The sequence below is a fragment of the Marmota flaviventris genome, chromosome 7 (genome assembly GCF_047511675.1).
Source record: "Marmota flaviventris isolate mMarFla1 chromosome 7, mMarFla1.hap1, whole genome shotgun sequence".
NCBI lineage: Eukaryota > Metazoa > Chordata > Mammalia > Rodentia > Sciuridae > Marmota > Marmota flaviventris.
The window spans coordinates 102,979,837-103,003,430 of NC_092504.1; the positions used below are offsets into that span (position 1 = coordinate 102,979,837).

General features: G+C 32.8%; 1 protein-coding gene across 2 annotated transcripts in view; it reads right to left on the bottom strand.

The window, feature by feature from the left end:
* Nucleotides 1–23,594, bottom strand: part of Grid2 (glutamate ionotropic receptor delta type subunit 2) — a 1,380,466-nt gene that overhangs the window by 510,410 nt on the left and 846,462 nt on the right. For both annotated transcript variants that reach the window (XM_027926659.3, XM_027926658.3), the window contains 3 exons: nt 19,830–20,003; nt 12,788–12,949; nt 1,102–1,221 (listed from right to left, as the gene is read on the bottom strand). In XM_027926659.3, coding sequence (XP_027782460.1) covers nt 1,102–1,221; nt 12,788–12,949; nt 19,830–20,003 — 456 coding nt within the window. The remainder of the gene's footprint in view (nt 1–1,101; nt 1,222–12,787; nt 12,950–19,829; nt 20,004–23,594) is intronic.

Here is a 23,594-nt window from a genome sequence, read left to right on the forward strand (position 1 = left end):
TTACAAATGACTACTACATATCTGTTTATGTGATATTCCAGGCCAAGCAAACTGTCATTATTACTAGGGATGGAAACAGGAGTGATGGGACCTTTTCAGTGATGGAAATGTTTTGTAATCTAATCTGTGTGGAGATCACACTGGTGTATTTCATAAAGCTTTTTATATGTTTGCTATTCTTCACTATAAAACAAAAATTTAAAAATGTATTATGATAGTTTCAACTTAGCATAAATTTTTTGATAAATGTTTATTGACCAGAAGAACAAGTCCTAACTTCATTTTGTCCAGGTTTTCTGAATCTTACATCAGCCCTGGAAGGAAACACCTACTGAAGAGACACTTACTCTCAATGCAGTCAACTCCATATAGTTAGAAATTTATAGTTATCAGCTCTGTATGCAAATTTAATCACCTCAGGTTTATCCCTACCAAAAATACATAAAAATGGCAAATCTAAACTACAGAAAAGCCATTTCTCCTAGGGCTTTTACATTTCTTCTTGAGAAAGTTATTGTCTAAGTATTTCATGAAACATCCTTTATTGGCACTTAGCTGCTTCTTATATGATCTGTAGTATATAACAAGAGTTCATTTCCAACGACTTTTTATACTTATTATACTGCGCACATAGACGGTGCAATACTACAATGTCACATTTTATTGTAGTCTTTCTGTCCTACCATAGAAAATATATCCAAGCTATTATTCTGATTTTGTGCATGTTACAAACTAATAATCAAGCAGCTAGGCATTATATAAATATGAAACTCACACTTTATAAAAATTATCATTATAATGAATGAGCAATAATACCATTTCCCTAGGCAAGCATCAGATTATTTTTTCCTTTAAGTTATTCTGAGGCATAAATAAAATTTACTGCTTAATACTTCTGTATTTAAGTACTTAAATACTTAATATTTAAAATCATTTCAATCCCTAATTCTCACATACTTTCTCTCTCACCCTCCCCCCACTTTCTCTGTCAAACTACAATGTGAACTTTAACATGTGCTGTGATCAAATTGTATGGAGAACAGTCAAGCAAATCATGAAAGTCATAGGAAAAAGCATATTTTAAAATGTGTTTGGGCTTACTTTGCGAACACCTCTGCCAAGCTCTTCTCCATAGTTGGTTCCAAGAATTTCAAAGTGGACATTGGGATTACCTCCATTTTCTCCAAATTCTAGCTCTCCAGTCAAACCACTCACTCCACCCTAAAGGAAAGAACAGATAGTGGTATAAAATTTAGTAATACTAAAATATAAAAGGAAGTTCTACAAACTAAACTTCCATCTAGAAAGTAAATATTTCAAGCACAAGTTATTAAAAGACCTTCTAATGTGTATACAACATAAACAAGAATACAATTGAAAGTAATCTTGAAATTCACTTATAGGAAATTTAGTTTCCAAGAGTCAAATGACAATACAAAATGACATCATGTTATTAAAAGAGAATAAAATTATGGCATTTTCAGGTAAATGGATGGGGTTGGAGAACAGCATGCTAAGGCAAGTAAGCCGAATCCCCAAAACCAAAGGCTGGATGTTCTCTCTGATAAGTGAATGGTGATCCATAATTGGGGAGGGAGTGCTGTGAGGAGAATAGAGGAACTTTGATTGAGCAAAGGGGAGGGAGAGGGGGAGAAAGCATAGGGGCAGGAAAGATGGTGGAATGAGATGAACATCATTACCCTAGGTACATGTATGATGCACATATGGTGGGACTCTACATAGTGTACAACCAGAGAAATGAAAACCTGGGCTCCATTGTGTACAATGAATCAAAATGCATTTTGCTTTCATGTGTAACTAATTAGAACAAATTGAAAAAAAAAATGACATCATGTTAGAGCTGAGACTCAATTCCAGGTTCAAGTTTTTCCACCTTACCTTGAATCATGGGTGACTACATTTGTTAGAATGCATGATGTTCTGGTGAACACAAAAAGCTACTCTGGAGGTAAATTTTGACAATGCAATATGCTTTACTCCAGCACAATTCCATTTAAATATCATCCAAATTTTACCCCTGGGAATCTCAAAATTCATGTTTTTTTAAAATTATTGGAGGCTTATTTTTCTCCTTCTGTATACATACTTATGCAATTACAACCAAAATATACTATTTCAAAATCTAGAAGAATTTTGAACATTTTTTTACTATGAAGATAAATGTTTAAGAGATAGATATGTTTGATCTGATTTAAATATTACACAAAGTGTGTTATATATGTGTGGATATACATATACATATATGTATGTACATATATATACACACATATATAAAAAATTGCATGGTACCCATTAATATATACAATTTTATGTTCTTATGTATCAGTTAAGAAATTTCAAATGGTAAAAAAGGTAAATTATGTGTATATACATAATATATAAAATATATACACAAATAGATGTATATGGAAACTAAATTAGGCTTGAAAAGTGCTTTTACTCTTAACCAGCAGTGTTAGCTGTTGAGATTCCTTGGGAACTTCCCAGCTTCATCTTTCATTCAACGTGACAGATGTTCCTTTCCCCAACAGATGGCAATGTAGGTCATACTTCTTTCACTCTTGTTTACCATTCTTTTCTGACTTTAGTTTATCTGACTTCATATTATTTAGGATTTTATAAATCAACGTCACATTCTGAATCATGTCAATATCAAAGTATGTCTGAATTAGAATTTTGGCCTAATAATGGCTTTTATTTGGGCAACAAATTACCTCAGTATATAAACTGCTTCAATTATCACCTCTGTGATGTTGCTACTAGACTATATCTCACTTGTCATAACCTGTAACTCCATTTCTTGTCTTTTTTGGCAGACATTATGCTGTCTGTTATATATTCTACTACATCTGTGACTTACAGGTTCTCACTGGATGCTATTCATAAAAGAGGCCCAAGAGACCATTATTGATGGTTTTCTACTTTAATATGGATTTCAATATTTAGTCTATTTCACTTTTGCAACAATAATAATTAAAAAAAAAATCGGGCTGGGTTCAATCCTCAGCACCACATAAAAATAAAATAAAGATGTTGTGTCCACCGAAAACTGAAAAATAAATATTAAAAAATTCTCTCTCTCTCTAAAAATAAAATCACCTTAACTATACAGTTTTATTCAGGAAGAATCTGTTGATTTTGATATATGCTCTTTTCACAGACAATTTGGCAGTCAAGGGCACAGGTCATACTTCCTGGATTTTACCAACAGTATAAGAATGTACTAGCTGCATAAATCTGGCCAAGTCTCTTAACTTCTCTATTCCTCTATTTCTGTATCTGTTAAGTGGGAAAAATAATAGAACCTATCTCAGAAGATTATTATCTTTATAATAGTTTTTTTTTAAATATTTATTTTTTAGTTTTAGTTGGACACAATACTTTATTTCACTTATTTATGTTTATGTGGTGCTGAGGATCAAACCCAGGGTTGAGTGCTCTACCACTGAGTCCCAGCCCCAACCCCTATTATAGTTGTATATGTATAATAGTATTTATAGTATAAAACAAGTATACAGTGCTTGACATACAGTGAGAGCTCAATACTATTATAATCTTTATCATCATCACCTCTACTACTACCTTATTCTTTAATGTTGGAGGCTAATTCTATAGATTGTAGGCATAGTTTTATTTTTTCTCAGGCATTTTTAAAATTTTTTATTTGTTTTATTTGTTTTAATTAATTACACATGACAGGGAAAGGAAGGACAGCAGAATAAAATAGACATTATTATTGATGTATGTATATACGTGACTACATGACCAATGTGATTCTGCAATCTGTACACTCAGAAAAATGAGAAATTATACCCCAACTGATTCAAATGTATGATATGTCAAGATCTCAGGCAGTTTTATTGGGTTTGTAAAAATATATTATACGCATGAATATTTAGATGCCCTTAGAGATGTTTTCATAAATTTCAACTTAATTATATCTCATTGATTAGTATTTTGGAAGAATTAAAATAGCTAGCATAAGATCCACTCACTCCTTTTATGGCAGATATTAGGATGGAAAGCAAGTTTAATATCCCTTTCAACTGTAATTCCAGAAACATAGTCTGGCAATATTTACTAGGAAGAAGAGTCCTTAAACATAAAAAAAAAAAAAAAAAAAAAAAACACCTTTAGCAAGATATCCTAGGCTAAGGGGTTATTCTAGAAATTATTATAGTCAATAAGCTTAGGAATTATGGATTAATGGACCCTGGAAAATGTCCTGATAGTTTACACTTTCTAGAATAAAAACTAAGGTATTTCTTAATGCAAATGGTTCCTATTATGAAAATAAATCTGATAAAACCTTCATTGGAGATAGAATGTAATGTCCAATGTGGGAAGAAAGGACCTGGGAAGCTATGTAGAATGTCCCATACTCTCTCCTTTGCCTGTGTTCCTTGTCTGACTGCATGTTTGATAAAGGGAATATATTCAATTCTTATAAGTAAATTTGATACTTTGTGTTAGCTGAGTCTTAATCTCTCAAAACATCTGATTATCACTTAAGATTGAAGACTAAGTACCATGGATTTATTATCCGTAATATCTCTAAGTGGCAAATGCAGCAGGAGTTTGACAAATGTAACTTACATTACCACACATAAGTTCAAGCTAATGATATTCAGAAAGCTTTTGATAAGAGCTTTTGTTGTCCTCAAAAACACATGCACCTCATTGGGGTACCTGATTACTTTCTTAGTACTATATTTCTAGGAAAAGGAAAGGATTGTATATCAAAAAGATTGTTATGTAGTAAAAATATTATCTCCTGAAATTTTTAAACAGTTGAGCACTAAACTTCCTGTTGCAATCTTATTATTCCCAATCAATGCTCACATGGCCAGGTCTTCTTCATGCCAGCTAGTTTTCACCATGAGCAACTTAGTGTACTTGCTTTGAATGAGGTACAAAAATCCCTGATAAATCAGGGGACTTGCATTTAACTTGCTGCAGCCTTCAGTTACCTTGTTCACCTTTCAACTTTGTAATTTATCCTCTTTATGCTATATTCTTAATGAGCTATTGGCATGTATCATCAGAGAAACTTTCCCTCACTGGATGTCAGGGATACTTGAGAGGTCAGCATTTTAAGTACATAAACCCTGTAAGTGAAGCCCCTTGTTATCTCACCCAGACTTAACCTGTTTTTTGATTGCCTTAGAAAATTCCATTGGTTCTGAACTTTTTCATTTACCCTCAGATTAACCTTGAAAACAGTCTTGGTAAAAATGTCTGCTGTCCAGGTGATAATGAGTGGTCATTATCTTTGTTCATGCATGGTTGTATTTTTTTAAATCTCTTGATGATGCAGCAGATTTTAAACAAAATAAGCTAATGAGACATTGATAGAATGAATAGCACATACAAATAATTTCTAGATGTCCTTTAAATTGACAGTAAAATTGCTGTCAGAGTAAACCTGTTTAAAAATACAAAATAAATTAGCTTGGATTTTATCCTACCCGTTTGATATAGAAATACCAGTGGATATCATATAGAGAGCAAAGAGAAGAAAAAATAAAGGGAGAACCAAAGGTTGGGAATAATTTATTGCAAAGGTAAGATAATAAATTTCTGGAAGGCAAATCTTTGTTGTTCCCTTATGGATAAGATAAATTGGAAAAAAAATGAGAAAAAAATATTTTTTAAGAACTTATGGGCTGGGGATGTGTGTGGCTCAAGCGGTAGCGCGCTCGCCTGGCATGTGTGCGGCCCAGGTTCAATCCTCAGCACCACATACAAAGATGTTGTGTCCGCCGAAAAACTAAAAAATAAATATTAAAAAAAAATTCTCTCTCTCTCTCTTAAAAAAAAAGAACTTATTTTACTCTGTTTATAAAACTGAAGGAGTTTTCCCTATACTTGAAATTGAAAAGTAACCTAAAAACATAAAAAATTTATGATATTTGACTAATTTCCTAATACATATTCCTAGGCTCCTTGTCACCCACAGACATGCCTAGGAACCAAGGATAGCCTTTAAAAAAACCATGAGGCCTGTAAGGCAGTGCACACACAGGAGATGCCAGACTCAGCAGCATGCCCTCATATCCCCATGTTTCATTAGTGTCAGCTTCAGAGAGAAAAATCCCTGACAGGAGAAAAACACCACAGTTTCTACCCAGCAAAGAAATATAATAGTAGGCAGATAAATATCAGGATCCTGGATGAAAACAAAAATAAAACCAAAAGCTTAATTTGTATGAAATGTTTAGAAAAAATTGATTTGGACACACACACATACTCACTCTCAAATATTCATTCAAAATAGAATTGCAACAAACTGAGAAGTAAATAGGACACTCTTAGCATTTTAATTATGCTATCTACATCTTAAGGAAACTGAGGCACAGAAAACTACTTCAGTGAGGAGCCCATACAGAAACCTTTAACTTGTTTCTCATAATTTTTCCTCTGGACCATATAAACTGTGTGTCCAATTAAACATATGTATATCACAGTGATTTCTCAAAAAATTAATACTGAATGAAACTCATTTGAACTCTACAACACTTTACCCACTTTCTAATTCAAATAATCTGAAGTTGGAGTGTGCACTGGTAAGTTCACAGGAGCCTATTCCAAGGGCAAAATGACTTTTTTCCCAAAGCTCCTGTAGTAAAAGTTTGGATGCTTTTTTTTTTTTGTAAAATAAGCTATTTGTGGTAAAGCAGATTATGTTTTGCTATATTTTCTCTTTCAAGTTTACAAATCCTAAAAGTTATAGTGTATTACACCGAAAGGAAAATAATATGTTTGCACTTAAATATACAAATTTTTTAAAAGCCTACAACACAAAATAATGTCTTAGAATTATTTTTGTCCAAGAAATAAACCTAGGATTAATTATTTTAATCTTCTTTCTCAAATAGTTAATTAATCACCAAATCTCCTTTCAACCCTTTAAATCTATCTTGGAGTTGGGTACTTCTGTCCATCCCATGTCCCACACCCTGGACTAGACGCCCTCTGAGTAGGAGCCCACTCCTCTTGGTTGGTGTTCTCTCTTCTATCCTGTCCTCATCCAATGATAGCTGCAGAATGGAATTGCCATGTGGCAGCCACAGGGTAATCTGATTTTGTGATCACACTGTTTAAGATACTTCATGGCCACCTTTCTTTGTGAACAGAGTTTAGGCACATATATACAGTTACAGGACCCTGCATGATCCTTCCCATCCACCTCTCATAAGCATGAGGAATCACAGCCCTGCTCTATGCATGCAGCTTGGGCTTATTTCAGACTCATGTGAACCCGAATCTCCTTCCAAGCCTCTGAACTTTCTTACCCCTTGCATGAAACATTCTTCCATCCCTATCCTTGGAACATGCTTCTCTTCCTTTCCTGGATGAATTGCAGCACACTTGAGAAGTAAATAGGACACTATACATTATGCTATCTACATCTTAAGGAAACTGAGGGCAAAGAAAACTACTTCAGTGAGGAGTCCATATAGAAACCTTTATATGGTTTCTGCCCAACCTGAATGTTTCCACCTGTCAGTCTTCAACCCAAGTAGAATCTCCTGTCACATATTTCCAGAACAGTTGGTGTTTTCCCTTTTATAGAACTGATCACACTTGTATTTTTGATATTTCTATTTTTCTTCCTTATTCTATGATCTCACAGAGCAGCATATGGTAGTATTCAATAAATATTTGTTGAATGAATAAATTACCATTTAAGAACTGAAGTGATTTCAATATTTTTGCCATTTCAAAGAATACTCTTTCAAATATCAACATGCACCAAGATATCTCTTTTAGATCAGTAAGTATCAACATGTACCAATATGAGATAATGTATACAATTCCATTGATATTTTCTATTTTCCCACATTCAGTTTTGAAGTAATTACCTCAAGCAATTAACAGAAGTTGATCAATTAAGCCAATGTGAATATATTTGATTTGAAGATCTATTGAGTTTTAATTGGCTAACTCAGATAAAATGAATAGGAAATGGTTAGTGTAAAAAATGCAATCACTTTTTTTGTTGTTGTTTTAAAGTCAAAGATGTAAGTGTATTCTTTCTAATACTTGGGGCTGATTTCATCCAAAATTTTTGTGTCTTTCATTTACCCACAAAATAAAATCATTTGTTCTCAGTCTCTTTTCAGTTCAGATAATTTTCTCTAATGTGTTCTGTGAACTCTGGAAAACTAATCAACTTTTGTCACTGTATACATGATTTAAGAAGATGTGTCAGTTAGAGTGGTCCCAGCCACATACTCCTCTCAAAGCTTTACATAAACCAACCCTGCTAATTTTGAAGTTTCCATTACGATGCTATGAATTCTATGAAAATTTTTCTATTTTTTATTTTAAGTCAAGTTCCCCAGGAAACAGCTCTGAAATAGGAACTTGTTTATATGTGGGAAGTTTACTTGAAGAGTTCCTGAGAATGTACCTGGGAGAGAATAAGGGAAGGTGGATTGGGCAGAGGGAGAAGTGGAACTATTATGCAAACACAGCAGCCTCTCAGGTGACCCTCCAGGCCAGTCTGTGGTTATCCCTGTGTGAGGGAAAGGACTCATGCCTTTCTAGCCTGCAATGACCATTCTTTAGGTACATGCAGGTCCCAGGAAAAGGGTGAAGCAGCTCCTTCCTGTCTAGGACAGTTGCTAAGCAGAATCTTGGCTAGGTGTCCTTGGGGAGAATCAGTGCCTCCTGGTGAAGCAGGTATGTGAGTGTACAACACACTCCACTCTTCTCTAAGATTTCTCAGAATCCTATTTTTACCATACTTTCTATTGTCCTTGGCCTTAGAGAATAGCTTTTTGTACTTAACCAATATCCACTACTGGATTCTACATTTCGTTTCTTGATTTTGTACTATTCATTCCACAATGCATGCAAATTGATGAACATCTATTAAGACACTGGTGAATAAATGACTGAATAAAGTGTAGTCTTGGAAAATGTTTCAATATTAAGAGGAGTAACATGAAGAAACAATGAAAATAATTGCTATTTAAACATGAACAATTCAATAAATAAAGATTGGTTACCCACATTGCACAGGTATGATCCAAATCCACATTCTATAAGAAAGAAGGTTGTTCTCCACTGGTTAAATTAATTTCTAAATGTTCTAGTGAAGTGGTTTCAAGTTGTGGTTCTTAGAACTGATTGTGGTGGGAGTCCATCTGTGGAGATCCTCTCTTGCTTTTTTAGAGCACCTAAATTTCTATTGATTTTACTTAGAAAAGTTTGAAAGCCTGCTCTAGGTTATGTAACATCAATAAACTAAATTACAAAACATAAAAACCCTTCCTTAAATACATATTACAAGTAAGTGCAGCTTCTGATAATAAAATAAAGATTGCAAAAATAAGCCATATTAAAATTTATATATGGCTTATGTAATTTCAAGGTAGTCACATTTTCTTTAGTCAAGTGATTGTGACAAAATTGTAAAAATACTACCATTATAATCAATAAAAAGGGTAAATGGTACATAGTTCAAAGAACACAGAATTAGAATTAAAAAAACCACAGTATTTGTAACTAATTAGCTGTATAACTATTAAGTTATTTAGTTTTTCTGTGGCTCAGTTTTCTATAACTTAAAATGAGGAAAAATAGGCAAGATTAACTTTATTGTACTTTCAACTCTAAAATTCTATGAGACACTAATAAAAATAAGAATTTAAGCATAAAAATATAAATAAAAAACAAAAGAATACTTTGCTAAAACATTTTTTAGACATTAAATTTCAAACAATACCCTTGATATACCTCATAATACTTATGACATTTTTATTAAGCCAATATGGTGTTTATCATTAAAATTATACAAGACTGGAAGAAGAATATAAGAAGTTTGTCCAGGAAAGTTTTTAAAGTATTAAAAAGACAAAGTATTAAAATTGAAGTGATAACATTAATTTTATTTGAAGATGATATCAATGTCTATTTGAAAAATACAAGAGAATAAACTATGATCTGAGAACTAGTAATTAAGCTTGAAAAGTTCATCCGATCAGTCTAAAACATATTAAACATCAATAACTGCTCTGAATATACTTGCAATAACTAATATAATAGAAACAGCTCCCATTCATGTGCACACACACACATACACAAGACCCTATAAATTTTTAGGAAAAAAAATACATTGGAAATATGCACAAAGAACACTATAACTCTCTAAGGAGGGTTATAAAAAGATGATAATATTGATCCCATGTCTATGGGTGAGAAGACTCAATATTTTAAAAAATTAAAATCCTTTCAAAAACCAAACTACAAAATATGTATAAATAACAATAGCATTGTGGTGCTCATAATACCTGGGAAAAAACTAAATGTTGAGAATTAAGCTTTAATTTTAGAAAAAAGAGAAAAATTAGGAAGATCTTATTCCACCCATTCAGACAAAAAAAATTATAAAGCTGAACACAAGAGTATCTGCAAAATAGCCACCTCCCCTATTGCTGGACATTTATACTAATGTCCACTATATCATTTTTAACTCTGTTTTCTCATCCCCATAATGAGAATATAATTAATTCAGGGACAGAAACTGGTTCTTTCACTTGTTTGTACTCTGCAGCAGCACACAGCTGTGTGAAGTGTGCATAGCATGCCCTTAATATAGGCATGCTGTGTTTACTTGAATGTAATTAAGAATTTTATCACTAGATTGCTGCCACTGTAATAAGAAGCCTGACCTCATTTGTGACATGTGGCTGCAAACTTCTTTATATACCTTGCCCGCCCTTTCTGTTTTGGTCCCACATCTGGGCAGGATGATAAGAAAGCCCATCCTGTACCTTCTTATTTGATGTCTATGGGAAACAAAAGCCTATAGGTGTCCAGCCCACATGGTTAGGAACTATCCCTCAGCCCTGGCCGCTAGCTACTGAACAGGCCCAGCCTGCTCCCTCTGCTTTGCCCAAGCCAGGCTGGAAGCTGAGGCCCACTCAGCTCTCTCCAGATTCTCGTGTACATCAAATTTTCTTGGTGTGTTGGGTATCATCAGCTTCATTATCTTAATAGGGTGATGCAAAACTCCTATGTGAGGCAAAAAAAAAAAAAATGAGATTGGGAAAAAAATAACTCAATTTCTTTAAGGTCAATGAAAAATGTGAGACAAAAATAAATAAATAAACTGAAATATTTACCCTAATGATATATGCTGAATTGCTGTATGAGAAACACCTGTATATATTTTTTTAATTCAATTTTTTTATTATTAGTTGTTCAAAACATTACAAAGCTCTTGGCATATCATATTGCATACACTTGATTCAAGTGGGTTATGAACTCCCAATTTTCCCCCGTATATAAATTGCAGAATCACATCGGTTACACATCCACGTTTTTACATACTGCCATACTAGTGTCTTTTGTATAAACACCTGTATATTATGGTGTCTCTCTTTTCTTCCTACAGACCTTCTCACTAAATAGGCATCTCCTAAGCCATCTTCTGAACAATTATTCTATCTTTGCGTGAAAGCTTCTGAAGAATGAATGTATTCAGGTTCCTGCATCCTAGCCAAACTGTGAATTAATAAACTGGCAGGATTAGAATCGTGTTCAACAACCTCCCTTGGTTCATACCTGCCAGCTCTCTACATACAAAGAGTTAGGAGATTTTGGCAATACCTTGATTTCTATTTGACTTACTCATTTCTCAGTTGAAAAATGTTTCTTTTCCAACATGTTCAATACATTTAATTCTCAAGTACATTTGCTGATAAGAATCTCACCAAAGTGATTCTTTTACAAAAAGGAAACACCCACCAAAAGAAGCATCCCAGCTGTTCTCCATTTGAAAGATTTCTTTCCTTCACTTCCTGTTTTTGTACATCTGTCTCAGTCCCAGTGTTAAATTTTTAGATATTTTTTTCCTGACTTTTCTAAATATATTCACATTTCACTTGGTTATTTTTTTTTGTTTGCTTGTTTAAGGAAAAAAAGGGAAATGTATGAGGAAAGAAAAAGGAAGGGTGAAATAAAAAAAACATAAACTTCCAAATGGCTGTCTGCTTTGCGTACAGGGTACAGGAGAAACTGTTTGTTTTATTAATCATTTCATTTTAAATCCATGAAGCTGTGCAAGATGAACAGAAAATGTCAGCAAGGATGACATGACAAAGAGGCTAATAAACTGCAGAGTGCTTATGGCACTGAGAAGAGCTGAACAACATAAACTGCCTTCTGGGAATGGAACAGGTAGTGAAGCCACAGCCCATGGAGGCAACACGCAGACAGTGATGAAAAGGACCACAATCAAGTGCCGGAAAGAGTGCATGAGACTTCACCATAGGAACTGTTTATGAATTACATCTTCATTATAAGATAAATTAAGGATCATCGCACACAACGCCTTAGCATGTATCATCAAAATGAAAAACAGCCAAGTGTACTAAAAACTTTCAGTTGGTATACAACAACAATAACAACAACAAAAATCCCAAACCAAGAGAACTTTATGTACCTTATGACAGACACCAAAATAATTTGAGCATCTTTAAAGACATAACCAGGGAAATTTAAAATAATATTGATCACCAATTTTTACTTGCATAAACTTTCCTTAAAATCAGTAAGGGGTCACTTATTTAATATATGTTTGTAACCCTCTAAACTTTATCCTTTAAATATTTCATTTTGCTATTTTGTGCTTTGAGATGGCAGTGATACGGAAGAGAAAAAAATCCTTCTAAAAGATATCTCATCAAATTCTGGTCTATTGTATGCTATTTACATAGAAATTAAGACGAGTGAAATGCTTATCAGAAGTTACCTTCTTGATGGTCTCTAGCATGGAACGCCCACCCTGCCAGGGCTTTGAATTCTTCCTGATACATGACAAACTTGCCATGCTGTGCCACTTTCGGTCCTCCAGCTTCTTATGAAAAGCATTAGCAAGCAGAAGCACTGTGTCATATATGTAAAGGTTTGAAATCTGAAAAGACATTAGACAGTGATCATTAGAATCATTGATACCATCTATCCCATCCAGAATAAGGAGAAATTTGTCCGTTTAGCTGCTTCTGCTCTGGATAGTTTACTGGATTATTTATTATGGAGAAGGTTTCTTTTTTCATTTCTTGGGCAATTTTGCTATTGAGAATGAAGTCTTGTCTGATTGTATGCCTCAATTGGTTTTCAGCTTATTTAGGTATGAAAGAGAAGATAAAAAAGAGATGTTTTGACAGAGGCAACGCTGTTAGTGTCAAACCATAGAAAATCACTGGCCCTTATTTCTTTCTGAGGAGGTAAGGATCTAAGGACTTAAGATTGGAAGGACACACTGAATAATACATTTTTTGAATACATAAAATTTTTGCATTTTAGTTATTCAGATGAAATATTAACTCAATCTTATATATGAGTGTTATAGGTACAAAAAAAAAAGAAGCAGCCATCTGTGTGTGTTTGTGGCTATGGGGTTTCTATAAGGAAGAAATGAAAGAAAACAGACCCATTCACAAATACTACAATGATCAAGGATCGATACACCATAAGGTAGGCATACACATGCATTGAAATTCACTGACATGACAAATAACATAAACTACGAACAGTTTCTGAATGTGTTTATATTAATGCTCTCTTCTTCTAAGGTAACCATGATATTATCTTCTTTCTACACAGATTGAAAAAAATGAATTATTGCCAATTTTTTAAAGATCTATTGCACTATTAAAATTTAAGTCTTGCAAGAACTACTATCTATACTACCAACTAATTACCAAAGGTGTTTTTCAAAGTAATTACAATTTTTTTTAAGAAAACATGAATAGAAAAGGGGATCTTAGGTCAATAAAAGCTGTTAAATGTTATATTATGACTGCTCAAAAAGAAAAACCTGATAGAAAAAAAAATGAGAAATCAACATAGTGATGGAAATTAATTTTATCTTAATGCATTCAAATTTTCTCAGGTTTTAAAAGTGTCTCGTTATCACAGTTTTCCCTAAAAATGAAAGGGAAAATATGTGGGTTGTCATTTGGTTGTAATTAACGAAGAAGGAAATTTATGAAACAATCTGTGCACATCACAGAACAGTAGTAAGATTTGGCTATTGGGATAATTAGAGTTTGATGCTATTCAAAGCTGTTAATAAGAGCTTCCCAACAATGCCTTGTGGATTTTCATTTAAATGCCAGGTAAATCTTTAATCATCTGTGTTTGTTAAGCAACATTTTATATATATATAATACTAATGGATGGTAGGTCTTTGAAAAGACATTGAACATTCTTGGTATTATATAAAATACAAGTTTATTTTTGCTTAAGGAAATATCAGGGCTAGCTATTCTTACTCCTGGTCCACCCAGCTAATTATTAGAGAGACCAGAGGAGAATGACTAAAATCTGCAGTGAATGAAGTATAGACTTGAAGTTAAAATTAGTCTGTGAGTCAAAATTCAAATTGGACTTAGACTGTGAAGACCCAATAGGAAAATGTGGAAGAAATAAGGAGGATGAGCGAACTGTACAAAATAATCCAAGGAAAAATCTTTTGATAAACTTCTTCAAATGATATGCAATTATCTGTCTTTTCCAAAATCCCCTGTTTTCACTGCCTTAACTTGCTTCTTCTTGTCTATCTTTATTCTGCAACGCCCTTTAACTGCTTTAAGTGTGTATGTGAGATATCTGGTAGCATCCTTCAATGTATCTTTAGCTTTCTCCAACTAGTTAACTTCTTTCAATATTTAGCATAAAGGTTACCTGCTGGGAGAATGCTACCCTGACAATGTTCCAATCCTAGGCTTCACTGAGCAGTCTTCTCTCCCAGAAAATACAGTACATAGGTCTATGGAAACATGTCACAATCGTAAGATTTTTCAAAATCTGCCATTCACACAAGAATAGGAGATCCTCCTGGATGGAAACTCTCCATCCTTGTGCTTTAGTTTGCCTATACTTAATCTCCTTTTGACTTAGCCGACCATCTAGAACATTTTTTTTAATAAACAATCATCAAATAAACAAAGTCAGAAAAATTGGAAGAAGTGGGAAAATGTCAGGTTTAAAGTTAGGTGGGTTGACAGAAATCAAGTCATTGCTGGCAAACTGTGTTCTACTAGTACTTGACCTTCTCTGGCATAGTCTGTTTTGCATACTTTAAGGTATGGAGTGTGAATATCTATGCTAATGTCAAAGTGAGTGTTCTGTACCCAACATATAATAGGCATTTTACAGATGACTGCCTCCTCTAGTTTGTTACATTCTCAGTGGCAGGATCAAGAAGTGGCAGTGACCTTCTCTGAGATTTCCAAAACCCCTCCTAATCTTTTACTTCTTTCTCAAAGCAAGTACTCACTCTCCTTGGCAGTTCATGTTCTCTCTCATGCTCCTTTGTGCAGTCCTCTACTGATCTCTTGGTGATTTTATTTGTGAGGTCTTTGACTCCTTCCTCACCATGATCCCAAAGTGTCTCTCAGCATTTAAAGGAGACTCCAGTTTCTACTCAGAGAAGCTTCCCTTTTTCTATGTCCACAACCAACACATGTGACTGGGAGCTGGACATGAATATGCACTACCTCTGACACTTTATCCTCCAGTATTCACTCATCTAACTCATCATTTCTCTCTGGCTTTCTGTCACTACACTTGTTCTCTGTCATCACTGAACCTGTAGCTGCCATCTCTTCTATGTGATAATATTTGATGCCATCTGTGCCTTACCCTGAAACACTCAGTTTCCTTCTGTTCACCATCTGATATAGTTCCTAGGCTGCTCATCATCCAGGTACTCTTCCTCTGTCCTTCTCTTATTTCTTCAATGTTTCTATTAAAGTTTAGTAACCAGAACTGACACATTAATGCAGATATGATCTGACTAGGAGACAGTAGTGTAAGACACTGTATGTCTTGATCTTAGCAAAGTGCTTCTGACAGAGTCCAAGATGATATTAAAATGGTTTAGAGCAAATCTGACTTTGCACTGCGCTCATTCTGAATTTGTCTTCAACTTAACGGCTTTGAACAGCTGTCAAACCAGGCCTCTTCCTCTAGACTTCATGTAATTGATTATGAACCTATACTTTATGAAGTTTCAAATTTTAGGCTTATTACTCAGTCAAGATTAATAATTATTTGGATCTTGATTATGTAATACAACACGGGCTTTCTCTCCTTTATTTATGGCATTTACAAATTTCAAAAACATGTTTTATTCATTTTCATTCATGTAGTGATAAACATTGTGACATATTAGGTCCAAGGGCAGAATCTTCTGGATGACCATAGAGTTCCTTGCATTTCAAGAGTGAAATATTTATCAGTGGCATCTGAATATTCATCAGGTTCCACTTTTCTCAAGGTAAGGGTAAAAGAATACCCGGTAGATTTTAGCAAACATTCAAAGCTACAGCATATATCTAAGGCATATTCTAGGTGTAACAGTATCTCTTGAATAGTTTGTTGGTACATATATATAAATTAATTTCAAGGTCACTTGAAACTTTGGACAAAAATAACTACATGACTTAATTGGTAATTATTTGAAATGGTTTAATTTTATAAATATACATGTTTTAACTTTTAAAGGTAATGATAATATTTTAAAATATTTTGAACCTACTTCTCTGAGACCAGAGTTTAGTATCTTCATCCCATATGGGCTCATTTGGTGAAAATATTTAAATGTCACCAATTTATAGAGTTTTCAATGTCTTCCCTCAGGATTTCATTAGAAAATTTGTCAAAAATGCTATATAAACCTCAATATATAACACATAGCTTTATTATAGTCTCCCAATCCTAGAAGCCTATTAATGAGGGCTTAGTTTGGCTGTGATTTTTCTTAAGGAAGCCCAATTGTCTTATTTGAAATACTCCAAACCATTTATTTAATGAAACATTCTATAGTTTATGTAAATATTAACATGCAATATACTAAATTTTGATTGTCCAAGTCTTTTCTTTTTACTTTTGAAAATTTGGGCAATAAACCAATCTCTTGTACTTTGGTATTCTTCCCAAGAATTTCTCTCACACCTCTAAATCATAATATTGGGAACACATTTGCTGGATTATTGATTGCTCAAAGAACTTAGATGTTAGTCCTCATTTAAGTCAGTTAGAAATACTCCTAAAATATTTAATTCCTGCTCTTTATAAACTAATGGCTTACTTATCTTTTAATTATTTTTACTCTAACTTATCCAGTTTGAGGATAATTTTCCTTAGATGGAGAAAATAGATTGAAAAAGATTGGAGTGTTCATTTTCTCTTTCTTAGCATCCAAACTAACACGAGTTCCACCAAACAGTAAAGGGATCACTTCCTTCTTGTTTCATATGTTGTAAAAACTTTTTCCAGCTAAGAGGACTTCTTTACTGTTTACTCTGAAACTTCAACTAACTCTGTATTTTAGTGTTTGGGTATTAATTTAAAGATGTATGAAACTTGTTTGCAGATCTAAATTTTATTTTCCTTCTACAGACGTTAAAATTAGAAACAGCCCAAAGACCTCCATATAGATCCAATGTACCCTCCCTTCTTTTCCTTGTATTGATTAATGTGATTTTACAGTTGAGTTTCTACTTTTTGAGCTCACTTTGGCCAATGTTTATAGTTTATTTTTTCTGAAATTTTTTAAATTGCCCACTTCCTAATTCCGAGGAAAAAGACTATCTGTGGCCATATTTATCTGCATTGTTTTTATAGATGCCAAGTTGAGGGGTTGCTTCTCCTAGAGAACCACTTCCTCCTCAAATTATTAGCCAGTCATATTGTGTGCATTTCATACAAAACAACATTTTATTTTGTTTCTTGATCTAACTTCATTGAGATAAAAATTTTCATCAAGGAGAGACTGTACATCAAATGTTCTGCTTTTAGGGGAACATTTTAAATTCAAGAGCTTTGTATTCACACTTTTAATTATATAAATCTTTACATATAAAAGTTTGTCAGTTTTCCTTTTATATATTATACATAAGAGGGACGTTAATACGTAACAAATACTAAAAGAAAAAATAATGCTCTGTTTTGTTCCATCTCTGAGTTTGAGTAATGTACAATGAACACAAGGGTTAAAGGTGGCGATTCCTTGATCATGTTCCTGCATCAGATAAGCATGGGAATATAGAGATAAATAAAATATGCTTGCTGATTAATTGAAATGAAAAGATTATGCTCATGTGTGAATGTGCTTTAAAATTCTTTCTTCTTTCCCTAAATGACACAGTTTATAAATTTTCTAGCTTAAACTTTCATTTCCTCCTACCTCTTTGACAAGAACAGTCTTTGATATTTCATAATTTTCTAAATCTAAATTCTTCCTGTTGTTCTCCATTTAGAATTCTATAATTTTCACATCGATTATATTCGTGATCAGTGAATATGAAAATATGGTCTATTATAAGCCTATTACTAAGAATGGCACTAAATTTAAACAAGCCCTTTTAAGTAAAGCTTTAGAGTGCCTTACTTTGACCACTGCCTTCCCCTTAGGTACATTTAAATCCACAAATATTCACAAAGGTGCAATGTACTGGGGTAGGTTTGGTGGAGGAAGTGATACAAAAGGACGCTGAGATTTATGATTCCAGATCCACTAAGAAACAGAAGATTCTATGGATAATGATCCTGAAGCCATGATGCTTATTACATTCATAAGTATGAAGAAAGTGTTGGATAGATGGTAATTCATCTAAAAAACTCAACATTGATTAAGAATAGGAGACTGGGGGATCAGCTTTCAAAGAAATAGTTTTACCAAATTACTTTATATATCTAATATTATTGAATACAAACTAGTCATATTAGAATTATATTTCCAAAGTGTTCAAACTGAACATCTAAACTAAAACTATTTTCATAGTAAACATTCTAAAGGATTAACTTTCTAAGATATATCATGTTTCCCTGATTTCTAAAATTGATCACAACTTTAATCCTTGCTGATGCTTTAGAATTATTGTTTAAATATTCACTAACAGGGTAGTGTTGTACTACAACAGTACCTTTAGAAACTGCTTTATGATACAGATTTCCTTTTACAGCAAAACTCCTATACTGATAGGATGTGTAAGTTAGCGTGTGTGATTGATTCTTCCTTTTTCCTGTCTTTTGCCTTGCTAGAGAGTGCTCCTTTTGGCTCCCTGCTGTTGGTGTGTCTGCTTTATCTAATACCCCCTTCAAACTGACAGATTGAGATCTCCAGTACAAGAAGAAAAAAAAAATCTGATAGGATTTTCCTTAAGAAAAAGAAACAGTCTCCAAGTGAGTATTTAAAGAACATTCTCTTGAGAAAGCTGCAGGGACTTGGATTCTTTTTGCTATTGAGATATTTTATTTATTTACTTACAATTTCTTTGTTATATTCTTGACAGTGAAGGTTTTAGCAATAGCATGGGTTCGATATGACTAATATAATGCTATACCACTTTTTGGAATTTAAATATTATTTCACTGAAGTTATGCAAACTGGAAACTAATCTTTGAAAACAAAAAAGAATAAATATTCTGTCCTTGTTGTACCAGAAAAATCAAGCAAATGTATTAGCTAAATAATTTGGAATGAGATAGTAGGACTATCAAGAACAAATTCTACCATGGGAAATGTTGTGGATCTACCTGTTTAGAAGGAAATAATCTTTATTTACTATATTTTTATTAAGCAAGATATTTTTTCTATAATAGGAACAAAAAAATCAAATATATAGATTTTAGCACTTTTTCCCTTTCAGAGTTATTAAAATGATAGAAGAAGAGAATCATGCAGAAATGATACAGAATATAATTCTGAATCCAATGCAACTCTAAAAGCACTCCTCACAACAAAGCACGCTGGTAGAAATGCCCAGGCATTTAGAGTATACCTCCATATTCTGAGCAAATGGATCCTTTGGATCACACAATGTTGAAGATATTCGATGGTTGCCACGGAAACATCGCTGACTTATATTCTGGGGGACTGGAAATGTCTGCCGAATAATCGTTAGCCTTCCAATTGACCTTCTTACAAGTTCCTGTACATCAACATCGTTTATTTCCTATAAGATAACATAGGAAGTGGAAGAATTAGAAATTCATCAATACAACAACAGAGAAACACAAAACCATTAATGAGTTGTTATCTAGTACTGCTAAGGGATTCTGTTACTATAATACATTTGCTTGATGCTTAGCACATATCTAAATGAAAACAGCACATGTTCATTAAAATAATCAACTTATTTATAGGTGTTTTCCTAATTTAAATTATGTACATTAGTGCCTAGGTAATTCTGACTGGAACAATTTACTTAAATTTACTTAATTATGATCAAGTTTATAATTTATTACATTGAAAATATAGTAGAAAAATATAGGTGTGGTTAAAACATTGAAAAAGGTGACAAAATAAGTTGATACTATAGTTTGTCATTTATTAATGGACTTCATCATACTTGGAGAACCTAGGAAGACTGTTGCAATGTAAGAGAAATATATATTGTTCATAGCAATGAAAAAAACAAGGCTTTAAAAAAGAGATATAAGTAGAAAGAGCAAGAGGAGATATTATTTTTTAAGAATTTTATTAATATTTCTTAGACCTACTGATGTTAACTAACATGTTTCTCTTTGTAATGGATAAACAAAGTGCTTACTAACTATTGAGTAATGTTATAGTCGTGGTCTTGACATAAAGGTAAAAATTTCTGCTGGTTAATACTGACTGAACCAGGCTGAGTGATGGAGAAACTCAATATTCTTTATCTACATGAATTTTATTTTGTATAAGAGTGTGTGCCAAATTCAAAGAATAGCAGTTTCTACTTCCTTCTCCCCACCACCTCCCTACTCCACAATTAAATTTTAAGATTTGACTACATAGTATATGTAAAAACAATAAAACTGAAATAATATTTTTATAACATTCATTTTTTCCTAATTGGAATTAATCAGAACAGAAGTAATCAAAATAAAATTTTAGTTTTAAAACAGTCTTTTGACTAATGCAGTTTGTGCTGAATAGTGTCCATTTGGAACGTTTTAAACCAATGAGGCCTTTGCAATTAGCAAATTATTGGTATGAATAGATTCTTATGGTAATAAAAATAAAATATTCGATGCAAGGCAGGATATACTTTGGACTGTAGTGAGCATTTTACAGTTTTGAATCAAGGAATTATTACTAAAAATTGAAAAGACAAATTTTCTTATCCCACTAGACTCACTAATTACATATTACTCTTCTTGTAGACTAATTATATATTACTGTTCTTTGTAGCATGTGTTAGCTTTAAAATTCACCCTTTATTTATGATCTTTATGAAATACAACTTTTCTGAAAATAAAATAACAAAACCTGCCATCAGCTGTAACCAGTGTAATATCAGGAATTTCTAGGCGATTAATCCTTAATGCACCATAAAAACTGGTTTTTCTCAGTTTATAATGCCGTCTTTTCCCCTTAGTCTGTGTCATTTCACTGGCCACCAAAAACTCTGTCTGGCAAAGAGCAGGTCACTTTTTAATTTTCTGTCATCTTCTCACAAAGCAGAATTAAGTAATGCCTTGTCAACACCATTTTAATCCCTAACATTAACATGGAATCTTTTAAAGTTTATGTTGGTATTGCTATTCAATATCTTTCAATGTTTAAAAATTCCATATTGTATAGTTAGGAAGATTCACTTAAATCATACCAGAAAACTGTACTGCTTTTCTCATAATATTAATAAGTTCAGTTATCTATGTAGCCTTTGTTTCATGATACCAAGATTTGTCAAAATTCTTATCAAATAGAACCATCTCTCTCTACACCACACATGATGAATTATAGATCAGCACAGTAGGATAAAATTTTACATTTAAAAATTGCCTATGATGTTAAGTAAAATACTGCCTATTATCTCATTTTCTGCTAAAAAATGACAACATGAAGCATACACTGTTTATTTACACTTTATATAATATTTACACTTTATATAATAAAAGACCACGGCAATTCCAAGCTGTTTATTCACAATAATTTTTAGTCATAGAATGAATGAAAAAAACTCTAAAGTATACATAAAGTCCATATTTCCTTACAGGAATTACATAGCTTAATATTCATGAATTATGGGAATTCAAACAATAAAGATATATTATTTCAGCATTTAATAGCCTGGATTCTACAAGGATCAATAAAGTCATCTATCATGAGTCAAACACACAAAAAAGGATGGTTACTTTTTATATATTCCATAAGCTGAAGTTCTCAGGTACCTAGGCCTAAGTAAATCGAAGAAATGTCAATTTGAATTGAATGTATTTTGTCTATTATTATTTGAGGAAGGAAAAAAGAAAGTAATTTTCTGGGAGGAAAAAATCTGCCATTCTGAATAAAACTAACAGACAATCTGTCTCAAAAAAGTTCACTTGCAATTTTAGTTTTGACACCTGATCTCAGAAACAGTGGGATGGGGATATGAAATCTTGATTAGGCAGCTATTTCATATTTACAGAACTTTACTCTGTGTTTTAAAATGTGCATTTCAAGAGTGGCAGATGCAGTACTACATAAGCACAAAAAGACAAATGATCACTTAATCTAGAAAGGGATTCTCTTAAAATTAAAAAATAATTGCCAAGTAAACAAATATATTAAAATGCCAAACTATTGAGCAATTAGGATCTATATTGTTCAAATGCTCTGAATTTTAAAAATAATGTTTAAACTATAAGTTATCTCAAAAATAATCACAGTAAGAATTAGTTCACTAAATAAATACTTCCCCCTGAGTCCTAGCACCACGGATATGCTAACTAACCTGTATAAACAGAAAGTACCTGAGTTTTAAAGAATTGAAAGAATCTGAATGATAGAATTATTTGTGTTGTATACTGTGTATACCTATGAAGTAGAATTACTACTGCAATAGAAAGTAAATACATATTTCAGTATACCTCTAATTTTCATTTTTACTTCTTAAGCAGCAAAACATTATTGCCTTTTTTTCCAAATAATTAAGCTGTATAATCAAAATTTATTATGAGTCTGGTTAATATATCCAAGAAAATATTTACTTTAATATATTAATGTATGGTGAGCCCTGAAATGTGTGAGCCCAAGGAAGACGAATAAAGCTCAAACATCTGCTTGGGAGAAATATCCCTGGAACAGCTCCTACCCAGAACACATCTGTTAGGAGAGTTGAATACTTCCTGAGTTCTTGCACTTTATCAACTTTAGGCTTAAATTAATAGAATTTTGGGGAAGGAAAAACTCTAAAAATCCATCAGTTCAGATACAAATCTAGATTATATAAATTATTTCAGAAAGATAGTATCCCATTTCCCCTTTTACCATTTGTTTCTCCCCTCTTCCTGTTCTCATAACTCTTGGCTCTATAACAAAGTTCCTGGGTCATAGTGGGTATTAAATAAATGTTGATAATTAAAAATTTAATGAATGATTGAGTGACAACACTTTACCAAACTATCTTCTAAAGATACCTTGAATTTTAATTCTAGACACTGATACTTTCAAAATGTTAAAATAAATCTGTATAAAACGAATTTCACTAATGAGATGTTGCCGTCTGTTACACAGTATAGTTTCAAAAGAGTATGTTTTATTTCTAATATATTTCTGTTCTTCATGCTTCAGCAAA